Raw genomic sequence first — 15,599 nt, forward strand, 5'->3', positions numbered from 1 at the left:
TTAATCATCCTAGAATCATGAATACATAATATTATTAGTTAATTATTATCTGAATGGTATATATTTGGTAAGGGTACCCTCAAGTACTACTTGGCCGTACACGTGTCCGATATCTGCAATCTGGCTACTGCTTTGGACTAGAGCTTTCTTGTGGTTAGACTTTCGATGTGATATACGTACATCACAAGTTCACAACCAACCATGGAATCCCCACCATTCTTTTTGACCCTTTATATTTTGTGGACTGCTAATATTTTTCACTGTTCAATATGTATATATATATATATATATATATATATATATATATATATATATATATATATATATCTCTGTCATGTATATCTGATGTAGTGGATGATGATGTTGTAGCTAGCTAAGAGGTTTTCATCTGAACCATCCCATGGACACCACCAGTTACATGTCAAAAGCCATGCATGTGTATCTCATACTAAATCAAATGCAACATATATGTAGTAATTAGAATTTCGTAGGATAAGCTTAAAATTCAATACATACCATAAGAACATGTGAGTATATAGGTTTAATTTTGGCTTGACAGAATAATAAGTTCATAACTGAGTACGATTCGAAGGACCAAAGAAAAGTAAGGAAATAATTATCAAAAAGAGAAAGGGGAAAAAAAGGCACAACAGTTAGAAGAAGAATCATCTTTTATTTTGGTGAATTTGAATTCGTACAGACTAGACAGAGGAGAGAGAGAGAGAGAGAGAATTAAGTTGAAACAAAGGCTCTAAGCACATGACCCCTCTAGTGTCAGACACCTTGATTCCTTCTCCCACAGCCACAGCCAGAGAGATCAGCAGAGAGAGAGAGAGAGAGAGTCTCTCATTTTTAGCTTTTCTTTGCCTTTGTTCTTTGCAAGAAGTTACCATCCTTCTTTATCCCCTCTCCTCTTGCTTTATTTTTCTTTTCTTCTCTCTCTCTCTCTCTCTCTTAAATCCCCCCAGTTAGAGCTAGCAAGCCACTTTATTCCCTTGAACTCACCCTAAAAAGAAGACGATCCTACCTCGATCCTCCTTGTGTTCACAAACCAACATCCCTTCCCTTTCTCTCTCCCTCTCTTTCTCTCTCTAAGTTGAACCACCATCCTATCTAGAAATTAGAAAGAGCCGAAGACCCTCTTTTGCTCTTGTTTGTTCCTACATACCCTGTTGCTGTTGTTGTTGCTTGGGCATCAACATTTTCTAATAAAAACAGTAGCCAGTTTTATGAGCAGTTAGCTACCAAAGTTAGATATCCAAATTCTCTTGTTTTGCTTCTTGTTATATCCATTTCTGAATTTATAAGCAAATTAATTGGTTAATCAGTAAATGGCATCATCGCCTTCGGAACTAAGCCTGGACTGCAAGCCCCACAGCTACTCCATGCTCCTCAAATCATTTGGAGACCTGCAGGCGTCTCATCACCATGACCAGTCTCAGACTCAGAAGCTTGAAGAGTTCCTCTCCCGCCTTGAAGAAGAACGTCTCAAGATTGATGCTTTCAAGCGCGAGCTCCCTCTTTCCATGCAACTCCTCACCACTGGTACATACATCATCATCATCTAGCATGCAGCCACAATTTGGATATTCATGTTACTTAATTTCCTCCAAGTTTTAATTAATTAGCACTACCTCCCAACCCTTTACTTCTTTATCCCTTTTTCATTTATAGAAGGGAGAGATTGTAGCTTTCTGTTTCTCTATGGGTCCAGAGTAGCTACTTATTCATATCCAACATATTTTCTAAAGAAACTAAAGCCACCATATATGGCAAAAAGAATAAGGAGATATGAATATAAAGATCATAAAGACAACATATAAGAGATTAAAATATATTTACATGTAGAAGAAATCAATACAGAAACTCAGGGTGATTTGCTTAATTTATTTTGGGTACCAGAATATCTTGTTTTTCTCCATTATGTACTAATCTTCAAGGTTGCAATTCCAGCGGTGGAGGCTTCAAGGCAGCAGCTTCAAGCTTACAGAGCAAATATTCAAGGGCCAAATAGGCCAGTGCTTGAAGAATTCATACCTCTTAAACATTCACCCACTGAAGGCTCAGAAAAAACTACGAACACTACTTCTGATAAGGCAAATTGGATGACCTCTGCCCAACTGTGGAGCCAAGCAAGTGATCATATCAATGCAACCAAACCCCAGTCCATAACATCACCAAAAGAAACCGATATCGGCTTTAGTGTCAGCCCCAAGCTCGGCTTAGACGCCAAGCAGCACAGATCCTATGGAGGAGGAGCTTTCCATCCATTTTCCAAAGACCGCAACTCTTGCCCAAGCCCAACTTTGCGGCCTCTCCCAGAGCTGGCTCTTGCCTCCCCAGAGAACAACAAAGCAGCAGAGATGTTAATGGAGGACAAGATCATCAAGTCATGTAATTCCGAGACCACCCATGAGAACGGAATGATTAATTCATCAGCTAATAATGGCAATTGTAGTGAACAAGCTAAATTATTAGCAAATGGTGGAATTAATAATTCAAATATATCAGAGGGGCAAACACAAACAACAACAACCACAGCCACCAACAATCAATCTCAATCTCAAACTCATAGGAAGGCAAGGAGGTGTTGGTCTCCTGACTTGCACCGGCGGTTCGTTAATGCCCTTCAAATGCTTGGTGGTTCTCAAGGTATTAATTATTAATTTGCTTAATTTGTTTTATTTATTTATTTTTATATGTAATATAATCAAATGGATTTGATGTTTACGTACGTACGTTTTTGTTTTGGTCAATTTGACAGTGGCGACCCCGAAACAGATCAGAGAGCTGATGAAGGTTGACGGTTTGACCAACGATGAAGTTAAAAGCCATCTGCAGGTACCTTATCCTTCTGCACCTACAAATGATATTATGTCTCTCTCTTTTTCTGATACATGCAGCCTTTTCAGCCAGGCACTGGCAGGCATGAAACATATGATATGCATACCCACCCTCTTTGCCTTGCTTCCCTTTGTCTTGTCCTTATTATATATATATATAAATAACATTTCCTTGTTCCTTTTCTTTTTGTTTCAAATTCTTATCACAGAAGTACAGGCTCCACACAAGACGACCGAGCCCTAGCCCACAAGCAGCCGGAGGCCCAACGCCTCAACTGGTAGTCCTAGGTGGCATCTGGGTCCCGCCAGAGTATGCCAACGCGGCACACAATGGCCCCACAGCCCTTTACAGCCCACACCCTGGCTCCCATGCACCAACTCACTACTGTGCAACCCCAATGCCCCAAGACTTCTACACCACGCAGCCACCGCAGCAATTGCACCACCACACCCTCCACCACCAGCTCCACGTGTACAGGGCTTCCACTACCTCCCACACTCACAGCTCCCCCGAGTCCGATGGCCGCGGGGCCGGCGGACGGTCGGAGAGCATCGAAGATGGCAAGTCCGACAGCAGCAGCTGGAAGGGTGCAGAGAGCGGTGGTGATCAGATGAACGGAGGAGATCATAGAAAAGGAGGGGTGGCTTCGAGGAGATCAGAAGACGCTGAGGACAGTAATGGAAGTCAGATCACGCTCAAGTTCTGACCTTGTGGTGGTCGAGGCATGAGGGTTTCTTAGTTATCAAAGGTTTTGGGTTAGGGTTAGGGTTAGGACTAATTAAAAATTAGGGCTACCATTTGTATGTTTGTATGCGCTAATCCTGTTTAATTATCAATTTATCATTATTCATGTGATATGATATATTATTATATCGACCGGGTCAGTTTAGTTTTAGGGTCTTTAGAGAGGGTAAAAACGTCATAACGGGAAAAGTGAGTGTTTGTTTTATTTTCCTTTTCCTTTTCCTTTAGATTGATTCTATTTGAAGGAATAATTCACATCTATAAAAATGTGCTTTCCACCATGAATTACTGACTACTGTACAACATGGAGGTCCTCTAATCCTTTTTCTTTTTTTCTTTTTTTTTTCTTCTCAAAATTAGGAAGGAGAAGGGAGTTTTCTCACACTGCCAAGGTTTTTTTCCTCTAGTTTTTTGCCAAAATTAGGAAATAAAACGGAGTTCCGTTCTTCTCACACACTGTCATAGTGCCATGGAGTTTGAATCCTAATTCAAAATGTAAAACTCTGTGCTACTCGGGCTTGTTATGGGGCTTCGGCCGTCCTCGGTACCCAAGAAAAAAACGAAATTTTGAGCTTATTGCTTCAAATAAGTGTAATAAGAGAAGGAAACTTGTTGCACTAACTAAGAAACATTTGTTGTGCTACTTTAAAAACTTGGGTCCCGAAAGAAGAGGTACCGAAAGTGTGTGCCTGACTCGGACTTCTTTCCACCCTAATCTCCCGTCAGAGGCTTTTTCACAAAAACACGTAACGGGCACTTTATTAATGGCCTTTTTCTTTCTGTTGCTTTGCTTTAAGCCATTCAGAGGAAGAGGAAGAGGAAGAGGGTTACATGTTAGCATTGCCATCACCATCTTCTCATCTTCGGCGCTAAAAGTGCACACCAGAAAACATGATGTAGAATATAGTACATCTCAGATAAAATAAGCTGTTTCTCAGCTGACTTTGGAGTAAATATCTACAAAAGCTTCAAATCCCCCACCTCAAAACAATATACAGTATGCGTTAAGTTCTCTTACAGATCACTCCTTTCAAGGTTCAACATGACATCATGTATTGCCAATTGTCAAGATTCCGTCCCTTAAGTCAACCTCATCTTCCAACATTTCTGTATCAACGAGCGACTGCAAGCAAAATGGTTTATACGTTTAAGTTCTGTCACTAAATTACCCTCCTATCGCAATCTAATGATCCAAAATATAGATATAGAAGTTTTGCACTAGATACATAACATCAAAAGAGGGTTTGAGATCTTCATAAAAAAAAAAAAGAAAAAAAAAAGGAGGGTTTGAGATCTTAGAAGACCAAACTTTGGGCTTCCCATTTGACAAAAGCATTAATTGGCCCAACTCCAGTCAAAATAGATCCAGACGAAAGAAAGCAAACAGCTAGGTGATTTGACTTCAATTCACAGATATTAATAAAGGAAACTGTTCTTTCCCATTTGCATTTTTCTTTAAATGGTTCATTTCTTTACTCATTTGTAACCATGAACAACAAGGTAATGTATCAGCATTGTTTTTCTGTACAAGCTTAAGAGGAGAGAAGACACCAACCTGAAGTTCGTGTTCACAGCTTTTAAGTCTTTCAGTGTAATCTTTTACTTGCATAAAGGATTTATGTAGCTGCAAATAAATACATTAACTCCAATCAGTGTCCAGTACAGTTTATTCGCAACCAGCCTTAGCAATTGAAAATACCTTGGTTAATTTCATCTTTTGGTGTGAAGAGTTCTTCTTTGCATTTATCAATGCATCCTCCAATTTCTGCATAAACATATTCTCAGCAGGACATGAACCAAGTTTAGCATGTGAAACCAGAAGACTTAGAATAAAGACATGCATGCAGATCAAAGTACAATCAGGGGTACCTTAGATTTCTTCTGCAAATCCAAAACTAGTTTTCCTTTCTCTTTCAAGCTCTCCTCCATCTGAATAGTCTGACAACATATAATGAAACTTAGTGTCCCCTAAAAATTTCATTATGATTTTCACGCAGGTCAAATGCAAGAAATAATGCTGAACTACCCGAAAATGTGCCTCTTGCTTATTGGTATCAGAAAATCTATACAATGCCAACATAGGTCTTTATGAATAATCAGACAAATAAAGGTATAGGCATTGCTTTATTTACTCAAATTCTTTAAGGGAAGACAGACCTCCTTCTTTATTTCTTCAAGCCTTCGCATGGATCTCTCGAGCTGTTCTTTTACCTAATATTTTTAACAGAAGAAAATGCAAGCAAAAAAGTATTTTAATCAAGATGACACAAACTTATATATGTATGGCACAATCTTAGCAAGAAAAGCTAAAAATGCCGAACTTGCCTGATCATCATAATCATCACTGGGATGGGATAACAGGTCCCTACTTTGTCGGTCAACAGAATTTGAACTGCAGGAAAAAAAAACAGAACATCATGAAAAGCGACAGAATCTAAACTGCAGAAAAGAAACCAGAACATAAGAGGACCCTTATGTGATTCATCATATCTTTCTTTCTCTTGATCATCTCCCAAGAAACACAATTGCTACTGAAATACAATAAGATCAACGTGGCCACAATGTTTATGCAGATGTCATATTCAACTCCTAAAAGCATTTGGGACTCTGTCATCTAGTAATCGACATAGGATATGTACTTTCTAGAAGTCAACGTGCAACTACATACAAGTATCAATTATTCCCGATGTTGTTATATGAAAGGCTAACGAGCATACTCACGATCAAGTTAAGAGGATGCAAAAACTAAAACTTTGACTTATAAAATACAAAAGAGCGTAATCTATGTATGCAAAATGTTAACAGTTGTGCAAACTAAATATGAAGTTCAGTTCCACCCTTATCCTCTGACAGGTGTTTAATGCCAAACAACAATTAGAAACAAGAAGGGCGTCTTACCTGTTCCTTCTCCTTGAATGTTGATCTCTATCCTTGGCAGCTATAGTAGTATGATTTTTGTTTTTTTCCATCTCCCTATCTCTGTCAGAGCCCAATGCTCGATCTCTTTCCCAACCCTGATCATGGTTCCTGCTCTGTCCTTGCTCGGCAACTTCCAAATCTCTGTCTTGATGACGGTCTCTATCCAAGAAATGATCTCTTACTTGATCATAATCACGTTCACGGTCATACCCTCTATCCCTTTCTTGATCATCCCCAAGGGACCGGCCACGGTCACGTTCTCTTGATCGATCACTGTGCTCTCTCGACCGATCACTGTATCGATCCTTATACCGGTCTCTATCATGATCATACTCCCTCTCATGATCTCTATCTCTATCCCAGTTCCTGCCCCTCTCAACATTCCGTCCAAAACCTTCTCTGTCTCTACCAAAACCCAATCTTCCACCTCTAGTCCTCACTTCATTTACTCTGATAACTCTTCCATCAACAGTCTAATTCAAAGCTCAACAATGTCACTCAAGATTTTAAGAAAACAAACCGATCACAGACACCATAACTACATAAATGTTCAAGTATAAACTTAAATAAATAAATAAAACATACCCTGCCATCCATCTCATTAATGGCATGAATTGCAGACCGAGGGTTCCTGAAAGTAACAAAGCCATAACATTTTCCTCTAGTCGAAGCATCATTGATAATCTGTAAGTTGAAGAATTGAAGAAGCAGCAGCAGATGAGGGAAAGAAAACCTAAATGCTTAAAACCCTACAAAGTAAAATGGACAAAAAAAGAAGAAGGAAGTAGCGGAAGTGACCTTAACGGCAATGACGGAACCGTACAACTCAAAAACTCTGCGAACTCTATCCTCGGTGGCGTCGTACGGAAGGCCTCCAACGTAGACGGAGCTCTCGTCGTCAATCGTCATCTCTCTCACTCGCCTCTCTCCCAGTTCTTCTCAATAGTTTTCCTATCATTTTGTTTTCTTTACCAAATAACAAACGACATGTAGTTGACTGTGGAGTTCCCAAAAAAGGACGTGTCGTTTGAACTTTGGACCCGATGGACACCCCCCTACTGGGCCTTACCCAATCAAAAGAAACGACACCCTCAATGTGGACTTTCAAAACGAGATGGATTTGACATCGGCCTGCCCAATCAGATAAAACGACACCCTCGATGTTAAATTTTCAAAATAGATGCACTTCTATTGAGATTTGGATGGGGAATTGTTAAAAATTAACATTATAGTTGGAATGATAATGACTATTTGGTTTGGATTTGTGGAAATGATTCACATTTGTTTAAATGTGGATTAGGTTAGTTAGTTATAAAGGTGAACATTTCTCATTGCACTCAAATTCGAGTCCGTGCTCATATAAATTAGACTATTTTAAGGTAGTTTAGATAAAAAAAGGGAAAGAAAAAAAATGTACTGTCTATCATAAATCGGGCGGTCCACATCAAGGACAATTCGTTGATGGCTGATAATCTATCATGTGGCTGTTTAAATTCAAGAGTCGTCCTCCTTGCTTACCCAAAAAATTTGACCTCAGAAAGGAAGAAAGAAAGAAAGAAAGAAGCGGAAGATTTACAGAAAGGGAGGTTATATCGTTGTCAACACGTGGGAGGTAACTGACGCGTGAATATGCTGCCCCTCCCTCTCCCTCTTCCTCTCAGATCAGTCAGCCCCCTGGCTTTTGGGTTGCGTCGTGGTGATGGTGGTCCTTTTTCAAAGGAAATTCAATGTGGGCCACTTGGGCCCACTTCCTCCAACTTGCTCTGCCTCTGCCTCTTCCGTAACGGGATCACGTGAAACCCTGAAAAACAGGCCAAAACGGTGGGCCTCAACGGTTCCAGGCGACCCACCCACCCGCTCCACCAACGCAACTTCTTCTTTATAATATTTCATTTATATTTTGTAATTTGGATATTTTCAAATTCTATCCAAATTACAAAATATAAAATATGTAGTAGCTCTAATAATATTTATAAAACATTAACGCGGGATATAGCCTAGTGAAAAAGGGCTTACTCTGAATATCACTTATATTTATTATAAAAATAAAAAAAATGAAAAATTTATAATAAAAAAGATGAGAAGAAATAATAATTCAGGTGTTGTAGATGAGTCAGCAGAGGGACTTTACGCAGGAGAGGTGGCAAAAGGCAGAGGACAGTGGTGTCATGTGAGAGGCAATGTTGAGTCCCTCTTGACTCATTATTACGTTATTGGGTCGGGGTTCTGGGACCCGTTATGGTTTTAGTGCCTTTTTCCTTTTTCCATTCTTAGCAAAGCCACATGCACCCATATGACATATGTACATGATGAATTAAAAGTCACAAACTCTTGTTGTCCAGAAACTGAACAGTGAGTGAATGCCAAATTGCCAAATGGGGTCTCTCTCTCGATCCCTGTCCTGTTGGTTTTGTTCATGTACCCATCCATCTCGATCCCTGTTCAGTAGATGAAAATCACAATCAATTGCTCAAATACAACCAAACAATGCCATGCCCAAGTTAAAGATGGTGTCTCTGCATTTTTGTTGCTTTTACTTCAAAAGCTTTATCAGCTACATGCTATATAATATAGTCTAATATTCTTGCAAGCACGATTTAATAATGTTTGCATCGTTCATGGCCCCATCGTCCTACGAGAATTATGTTTCACAGTCGCTTCGTTTTTTTAAATTAAAATAAATGAACAATTTGATCGAGTAACACTCAATCTTTACTTACTTAGAGGAGATTGAGTTTCATCTACTCACTTGGAGAGATGAGCACACCTTTTCCACGGGGTAGGTAACGAGTTAAATCCTGTAATTATGTACCGGTTGAAAGTGACATTTTCTTTGATGTAGTTTCTCGCACATAGGGTCCGTTTGTTTTGACAAATGAAAAACGACTCTCCCATTTCAAAAACGAAAATGGCCAGCCAGCCATGATCATGATTATGTAACATAATTAAACATGCTCAATCCATTTAATTAATATTTCCGTACTAGTTGGACGTCAACTTTTAATAGAAAAACAATGATTAAATTAAGAAAATAAAAACTGGTTTATAGAATATAAATTAGAGAGATAATAATGCAGACGTTTACCAAACGCGCAGGAAGAATTATTATTAGTGTTTGGTCGCAGGTAGCAGTCGATGATATATAGGCTAGGCTAAGCTAGGCTGAGGGTATCGTGTAGATTGGACCCTTTGAAACGGTTCCTATTCCATTATGGTAAACGTCAGCTACCAGTGTGCTTTCCCTTTCCAATTTCCATTTCTTTATTCATTTTCTTCCCAGTTTTCTTTCTCTGCAAAATCAATCTTGGAGGGCACCAAGGGTCACGCCCACAACCTCTTTTTCCCTGCGTTGACTGCCTTCTATCTAGACCATCCATAACATGAACATGATTTTCCTAAGATTCCATAACACATTGATCACTCCAGTTATGTCTTCCCTCATCTTTCTGTACAACTGAATCAATACAGATGAGATGTTTGATCAAGGCATAATGTTTCGGGAGATTCATGCCAGATCCCCTCTTCAATTCCTTTTTGTTTTGACTTAAAATACAATAACACAACATGTCAAATTGTTTCGTTAAAAAGTAGCATAAAATCGAAGAAACGATGGATTAGAAATTATTCTTTTTTTAGAAAAGAAAAATATTGTACCTAAATATATATAGATATATTGTACCACATCCATTAAGCATTTCTGGATCATTAAAGCAGAACATGAAAAAAGAGCAAGAAACTCATAAAATTTAAAATAAAATAAAAAAGCTAAGGTGAAATTTAGACATGATTGGCATTATTATTTTGATTAATAACCCCAACCGGTTGGTTGGCTGTGGTTGCTTCAGCCGTAGGCATGACCTGCCAAGCCGAAGCCGCGATGAGAGGACGGCTGTGCCAGCCGAGAGTGAGGCACCCGTCGTTCTCTTCCACGCGGTACCCTTCAGCCGAGAAAAGTGTCAGAAGCATACTCGCTTGCTTGAAAGCATTGGAACCCAAATGCAGAGGCCTAAACCCGGCTTGTCCCAGCCGAGCCCTCCACTTCCCCAACGGCTCGTGTCTCTCCACTCGAGCCGCGCCCTCACAGCAAACCACGTTGCATATCTCCCTCTGTATGTACATCTCCGCCAAGGCCTTCTCCGGCTGCATCGCGCAAGCCTCCAGCGAGTCGAACATCGTCGAGTAGTAGTACAAAGCCTCCGTGAATCGGTCCAAGAACCCGGTTTTGTTGTGGTCCGCTTCCTGCTCCACAACCGTCACGATCTTCGGGTTCAGGTTCCGGATCCAGCCCAGCATCATCTCGATTGGGGAATTCCGGTTAGGGTCCGATCCGAGAAGCCGATGCAGCTGCATGATTGAGTTCACTGCCACAGCCTCCTTCGGGCTCACCTGCAGCATCCACGGCTTCACATCCTCGAGCCTAGAAGCCGCCACTCCGCGAAAGGCGAAACGGACGTTGACGGACCGAGCCAATTCGGCCAGTCGAAGGCCGATTTCTCTCAGCGAGTCTCGCCCGTCCGGCGAAGGCGGTCCAATGCCCGTCAGTCGGAGCAAGGGGGGCCCACCGGGGCGTAGAGCCAGGGCCTGTATAAGTGCCGGCCATTGCAAGCCGTGCATTAAGTTGAAGTCGATGACGTGGACGCAATCGTGACCCTGGAAGGCTTCCAGGATGGCCTGATTGGCGGTGAAGTGGGCGAATTTGAGGTAGGGGCAGGCCTCGTAGAAGTAATGGTAGAGGAGCTCGTTCTCGTGAGCCGAGGCGACGCCCTGGTGGGAGAAGATTCGGCGGCTGAGGGCGTCGATGAAGTAACCAGCGACCTTACCGATGCCGCAGCTGGTGTTGACACGTGTGAGCAGAGTCTGCATGTTCTCGATCAGCGAGCCCGCCAACGCGAGATCGCCACGCTGGACGGATTCGGCGCACGTGACGAGCAAGTGGACGAGCCTTATACCGGAATCTTCTTCCATAGCCGTGACGACGGTGAGCTGGTGCTGCTGCTGCTGAGGCGGCGGAAGAGGTTCGGTCCAGGTGTCGTTGGGGAGGTCCGTTGGATTGATGATGGCGTCAGGGAAGTCGAGATCGGATGGTAGGGAGATAAGGGGCTGGTGGTTGAACTCGGAGAGGAGCGAGTCGACCCAGGTGGCGAGGTCGGAAGGGTTGTAGAGAACGGCATCGGAGGCGAGCTGGGAGAGGTCGTTGGGGGAATTGACCATGACGGTCTCGAGGCGCTCGAGGCGCTGAGCGACATGTCGTAGGTCGGAGGAGCGGACCTTGTAGCCGGCGTCGGCCAAATAGCCATCGATCTCGGCAGGTGGTTTGGTGACGGAGGAGGAAGACGAGGAGCTGGCGCTGCTGCTGACGCCGGAGCAAACGGTGGAACCGTAAGGCCCCATAGATATAATTGCGGGTGCGCTGATCAAACTGGAGAGAGGAATTGGGTGGGTGAGGATGGATTAGATACGAGGTGGGTGTTTGTGGGTTTTGGTGTTCATTTCCATTTCCCTTGGCATCAGGGAAGAGAGAGAGAGAGAGTGAGGGAGTGAGGAGGGAGTGAGCGATGAGTGGAAAGAGATGGATGAAGAAATAGGGTGGAAGTGAAAGAGAGAGGGAGGGTTTTGATACGAACGAGTAGGGAAGAAGAAGTGTAGTGTAGGACAGAGATGACTGCTGACATGTTCCTGTGGTCCACTACCCACCAACTGTATAGTGTATATACTGCTTTGCTTCCTTTTTCCTTTTTCCTTTTTCCTTTTTTACTTCCACTATTTCTCATGGATTTGTTTTTCCTATTTCATTATTTTATTTTATTTGGAGTAGTTGTGGCTTTAGCCTACTAGCCTCTATGTTAATGCTTATTTGTTCAAGTAAAATAATTCATTCATAATAAGTAATCTGTCTTTTATATAAAGAGCATTTTCATTTTTAAAAAGTATCGTCCTTGTGTAAATTATAAATAAAGAAAAAATATATGTAAGTTAGATCAATTAGTCGGGTCAGTGCATTTATGTTCGGTTCTCATTTCCTTTCTAAATTTAATTTTAAATAATTTAAATTATCGCTTATATAAATATATTTATTTATAAATTTACAATTGAAAAAGTGCGAAACGACTTTTTTAGAATAGCAGTAATAGTTGCTTTTATATTTTATCTTAAAATACATATAGACAATTTACATGAAGAGATGAGATGAGAGGAGAGTCCACAGTGCCGGCAGCAGGCAGGCAGGCAGGCACAAAATAAGAGACTGAGTCAGTCAGGTGTCAACTTGGCTTCAACGTTCGCTCATCTCATGAATTAACTGCACTCAAACTTTCCATCCATTCCAAGCTGATCAACTACCACGCAATTTCCAAGCTGATGATCAATTACTACGATTTCTCTGGTCTGGAATATTATTTTAATACTAAACTATTTCTGCGTAAGTTTCTACCAAATCATCTGAACTCATCAAAAGATTATATCGTCTCTAATTTCTTTAATTTTCTTTTGATTTGGTATGATCTCTTTGTCTTTGTTGAATAATATACTTGTATAATCTGTACTTACATTACATGTGCTGAGTGAGTGAGTGAGTGCAGAGAAGAGGAGAGAATATAATTAAGCATCATGAACCAAGATTCGCTCTTCTTAATTTGGTATTAATCTGTTTCGTGCAGGTGCATATATTTATTTAAATTTTATTAATTTTATAATCTCAAGTAAACAAACTACAAAGAAACTCAAGAAAGCATACACGGGATTAGACTAGTTCACCCAAATTCGAATCTCCCTCCTCCCGTATATTAGTATTGATTAACGCCTTGACCCTTGAATTTGATGTCAACATATACATGTATTTCAAAATAGATCTTTTCATCCAAGATTAATTAGCCCTCAATGCCTTGTATGATGATGACCTTATGCTTAATTAATCGGAATCCCTAGCTAGCTATGATTATTACAACTTGATCCCTTGATTGGTCAAATCCATGAGCTGATCTTCAATTCAACCCTTAGCAAATAGCAATCACCTGAATCCTTTACCTAATTAAAATGAATAGATAGGTTTAAAAATTCATTTATCTCTTAATCTCCACAGAGTTATTGAGTGTATTGACAGTAACAGTTTGAGTTAATAATTATTGACCCTCCTCGTCCTCTATAATTAATTAAGGATCCCTAATGCTCTCTTATGCATATAATGACATGAATGATTGACTACCACCCTGTAGAACCCATCAACGGGACCACTTGAATGTGAGAGGAGATTAAATAATTTAGTTTGTTTTGTATCTCGTTTTGTTTATCTTATCAATAAAATATTATCGCTTTTTTTATAATTGAAAAAAAATTATAACTTTCAATTCATAAATGTCAATATTAATCTTAGTCGCTTTAAAAATGATCCTTCAACTCATAAAAGGGACGTTATATGTGTTGCTTTAAAATAATGTACGTTCCCTTCCCATGAATGAATGAAGGAACCTTATCATCAAGCAGATTTGTGGGACTTATTGAATTTACCTATAAAAAAAAGGTATCTTGTTAGCTACCCTCCATTTACATTGACAGTATTTTTATTATAGTTACAGCGTCATTGTAATGCCGAATATTCCACATCACCGAGACATGTGTCGAATAAAGACAGTAGGAGGTGTCATTGTTACTTCCTTTTTATATTTATAATTCAATATATATTATGTAAATGTTTTATTTTATAACGGGTGTCGTTGTTGTTAATATGAATCATATTTTATTATGTATGATCAATTCGAGTGATATCAAATTATGATAGATTAAAGTGTTTTTTTTAATTAAAAGATATACATAGACATGGTTTCCTACATCGTATTTATTCACAGTAAATTAGATATTTACACGGTTGGTTGATGTAGTTTTTATTATATATTAATATATTTGCAGGAGGAGGTACGCACTTGAATCAAAAACCCTTTTTTATTTTTGATGAACTGGGGGGGGTAAAACCCCAAGGACTCAAAAACCCTTTTTAGTGTGGAGTGGAACATCGGATTCTGATCTGCGCACGCTCGTGTATGACTATGTTGTTCATTAACAAAAGAAAAGAAAAAGCTCAAAGCTCATGCAAATAGGCAATGGCCATTGAAAAGCTGAACGAGTCAAATTCTAGACATGCGGCTGGTTCTTCATAATTCTTAGGACCTGTGAACTTATTTGTGGTCATCAAGGCAATACTTTACTGTACATTAATAATATAAAATCCAAACTTACAAACCATGCATATATAATAATATAATTCTCTCACAATTCTATAAGATTTAGGAAGTCAGAAAAAGATCCATGACAGGTTTACAAATGGGCAATTATTTAGAGAGAGAGAGAGAGAGAGAGGTTTTGATGGTTCAAACGTTTTCCATGAAATATGTAAAAAGCTTTTTCCTCGGATTAGTGGGGGTGGGGGGTTCTGTGGTCCATCCAATATTAGATTAAGCCCCAAAAGGATCCAAGTATAGATTCCTAAAGTTCCGAGTAAATGTGAGATCAGTTTGTTTTGCATATGCTTAGACTTAGTCACATGGTTATAGACTCAATATAGTAAATAATTAAGAGTAGAGTGATGAGCATAGAGCAATAGAGCATATCGGGGGAAATAAAGTAATGCAGGAACAACTCCATCTTCCCAATTACAAGTAAGAGCTGCATGCAAATGTAGGTTAGGTTAGCAGATGTAATGTGCTTATTCTTTGCATCCGAGTTCGAATCTAAATTTAAAATAGTAATAGATAAGAGGAGGGTTTTTTTAATTTTTAAATTTGATAAATAATCGAATGAGGAGGTTAAGAGAGGTGTGGGGTGGTCCAGTGAGTAACATGGAACTTGGGACCAGACCAGAGAGCGAGCAAAATCACAAAGCCCAAAAAGCATGTGAATTTAAGTGAAAATAGCAGATGTTATGTTCGAGGAGGAGGCGGAGGAGGAGCCAAACTTTGATTGGGAGGGGTACCAGATGTTGACACGTATATATGGACTGACTGAGTCAGTGTGGGAATCAAAAGGGAAATTCAATATATCTGTGCGCTGGCATTGGCCATGCAGATGGCAATTGCAATTTGCAATTTGCAATTTGCAAACAG

The 15,599-nt window shown here is 40.0% G+C and overlaps 3 protein-coding genes across 4 annotated transcripts; 1 reads left to right on the top strand and 2 right to left on the bottom strand.

Moving 5' to 3' along the window:
- The first annotated feature begins 860 nt into the window (after nucleotides 1–860).
- Nucleotides 861–3,869, top strand: LOC110759886 (Homeodomain-like superfamily protein). Its single transcript, XM_021962027.2, has 4 exons — nucleotides 861–1,545; nucleotides 1,954–2,652; nucleotides 2,765–2,841; nucleotides 3,053–3,869. The coding sequence occupies exons 1-4, from the start codon at nucleotides 1,332–1,334 to the stop codon at nucleotides 3,548–3,550; spliced, it is 1,488 nt and encodes a 495-aa protein (XP_021817719.1). The 5' UTR covers nucleotides 861–1,331; the 3' UTR covers nucleotides 3,551–3,869.
- Nucleotides 3,870–4,480: 611 nt separating this feature from the next.
- Nucleotides 4,481–7,465, bottom strand: LOC110759976 (RNA-binding (RRM/RBD/RNP motifs) family protein). 2 transcript variants are annotated; one of them, XM_021962126.2, is made up of 9 exons: nucleotides 7,306–7,465; nucleotides 7,093–7,191; nucleotides 6,487–6,980; nucleotides 5,914–5,980; nucleotides 5,746–5,799; nucleotides 5,458–5,526; nucleotides 5,288–5,353; nucleotides 5,144–5,212; nucleotides 4,481–4,711 (listed from the first exon to the last, which is right to left on the bottom strand). In XM_021962126.2, exons 1-9 carry the CDS (start codon nucleotides 7,414–7,416, stop codon nucleotides 4,637–4,639), a joined length of 1,104 nt encoding a protein of 367 aa, XP_021817818.1. In that variant the 5' UTR covers nucleotides 7,417–7,465; the 3' UTR covers nucleotides 4,481–4,636. The 2 variants fall into 2 exon arrangements, with proteins under 2 accessions (XP_021817818.1, XP_088100315.1); XM_088244189.1 differs by lacking the exon at nucleotides 5,746–5,799.
- A 2,760-nt stretch (nucleotides 7,466–10,225) lies between these two features.
- LOC110759924 (protein SLENDER RICE1-LIKE 1-like) lies at nucleotides 10,226–12,153 on the bottom strand. Its single transcript, XM_088244338.1, has one exon. It carries the CDS (start codon nucleotides 11,896–11,898, stop codon nucleotides 10,285–10,287), a length of 1,614 nt encoding a protein of 537 aa, XP_088100464.1. The 5' UTR covers nucleotides 11,899–12,153; the 3' UTR covers nucleotides 10,226–10,284.
- Nucleotides 12,154–15,599: the final 3,446 nt, after the last annotated feature.

This window comes from Prunus avium, chromosome 7, assembly GCF_965620075.1.
Source record: "Prunus avium chromosome 7, drPruAviu1.hap1.1, whole genome shotgun sequence".
Classification (NCBI taxonomy): Eukaryota; Viridiplantae; Streptophyta; class Magnoliopsida; order Rosales; family Rosaceae; genus Prunus; species Prunus avium.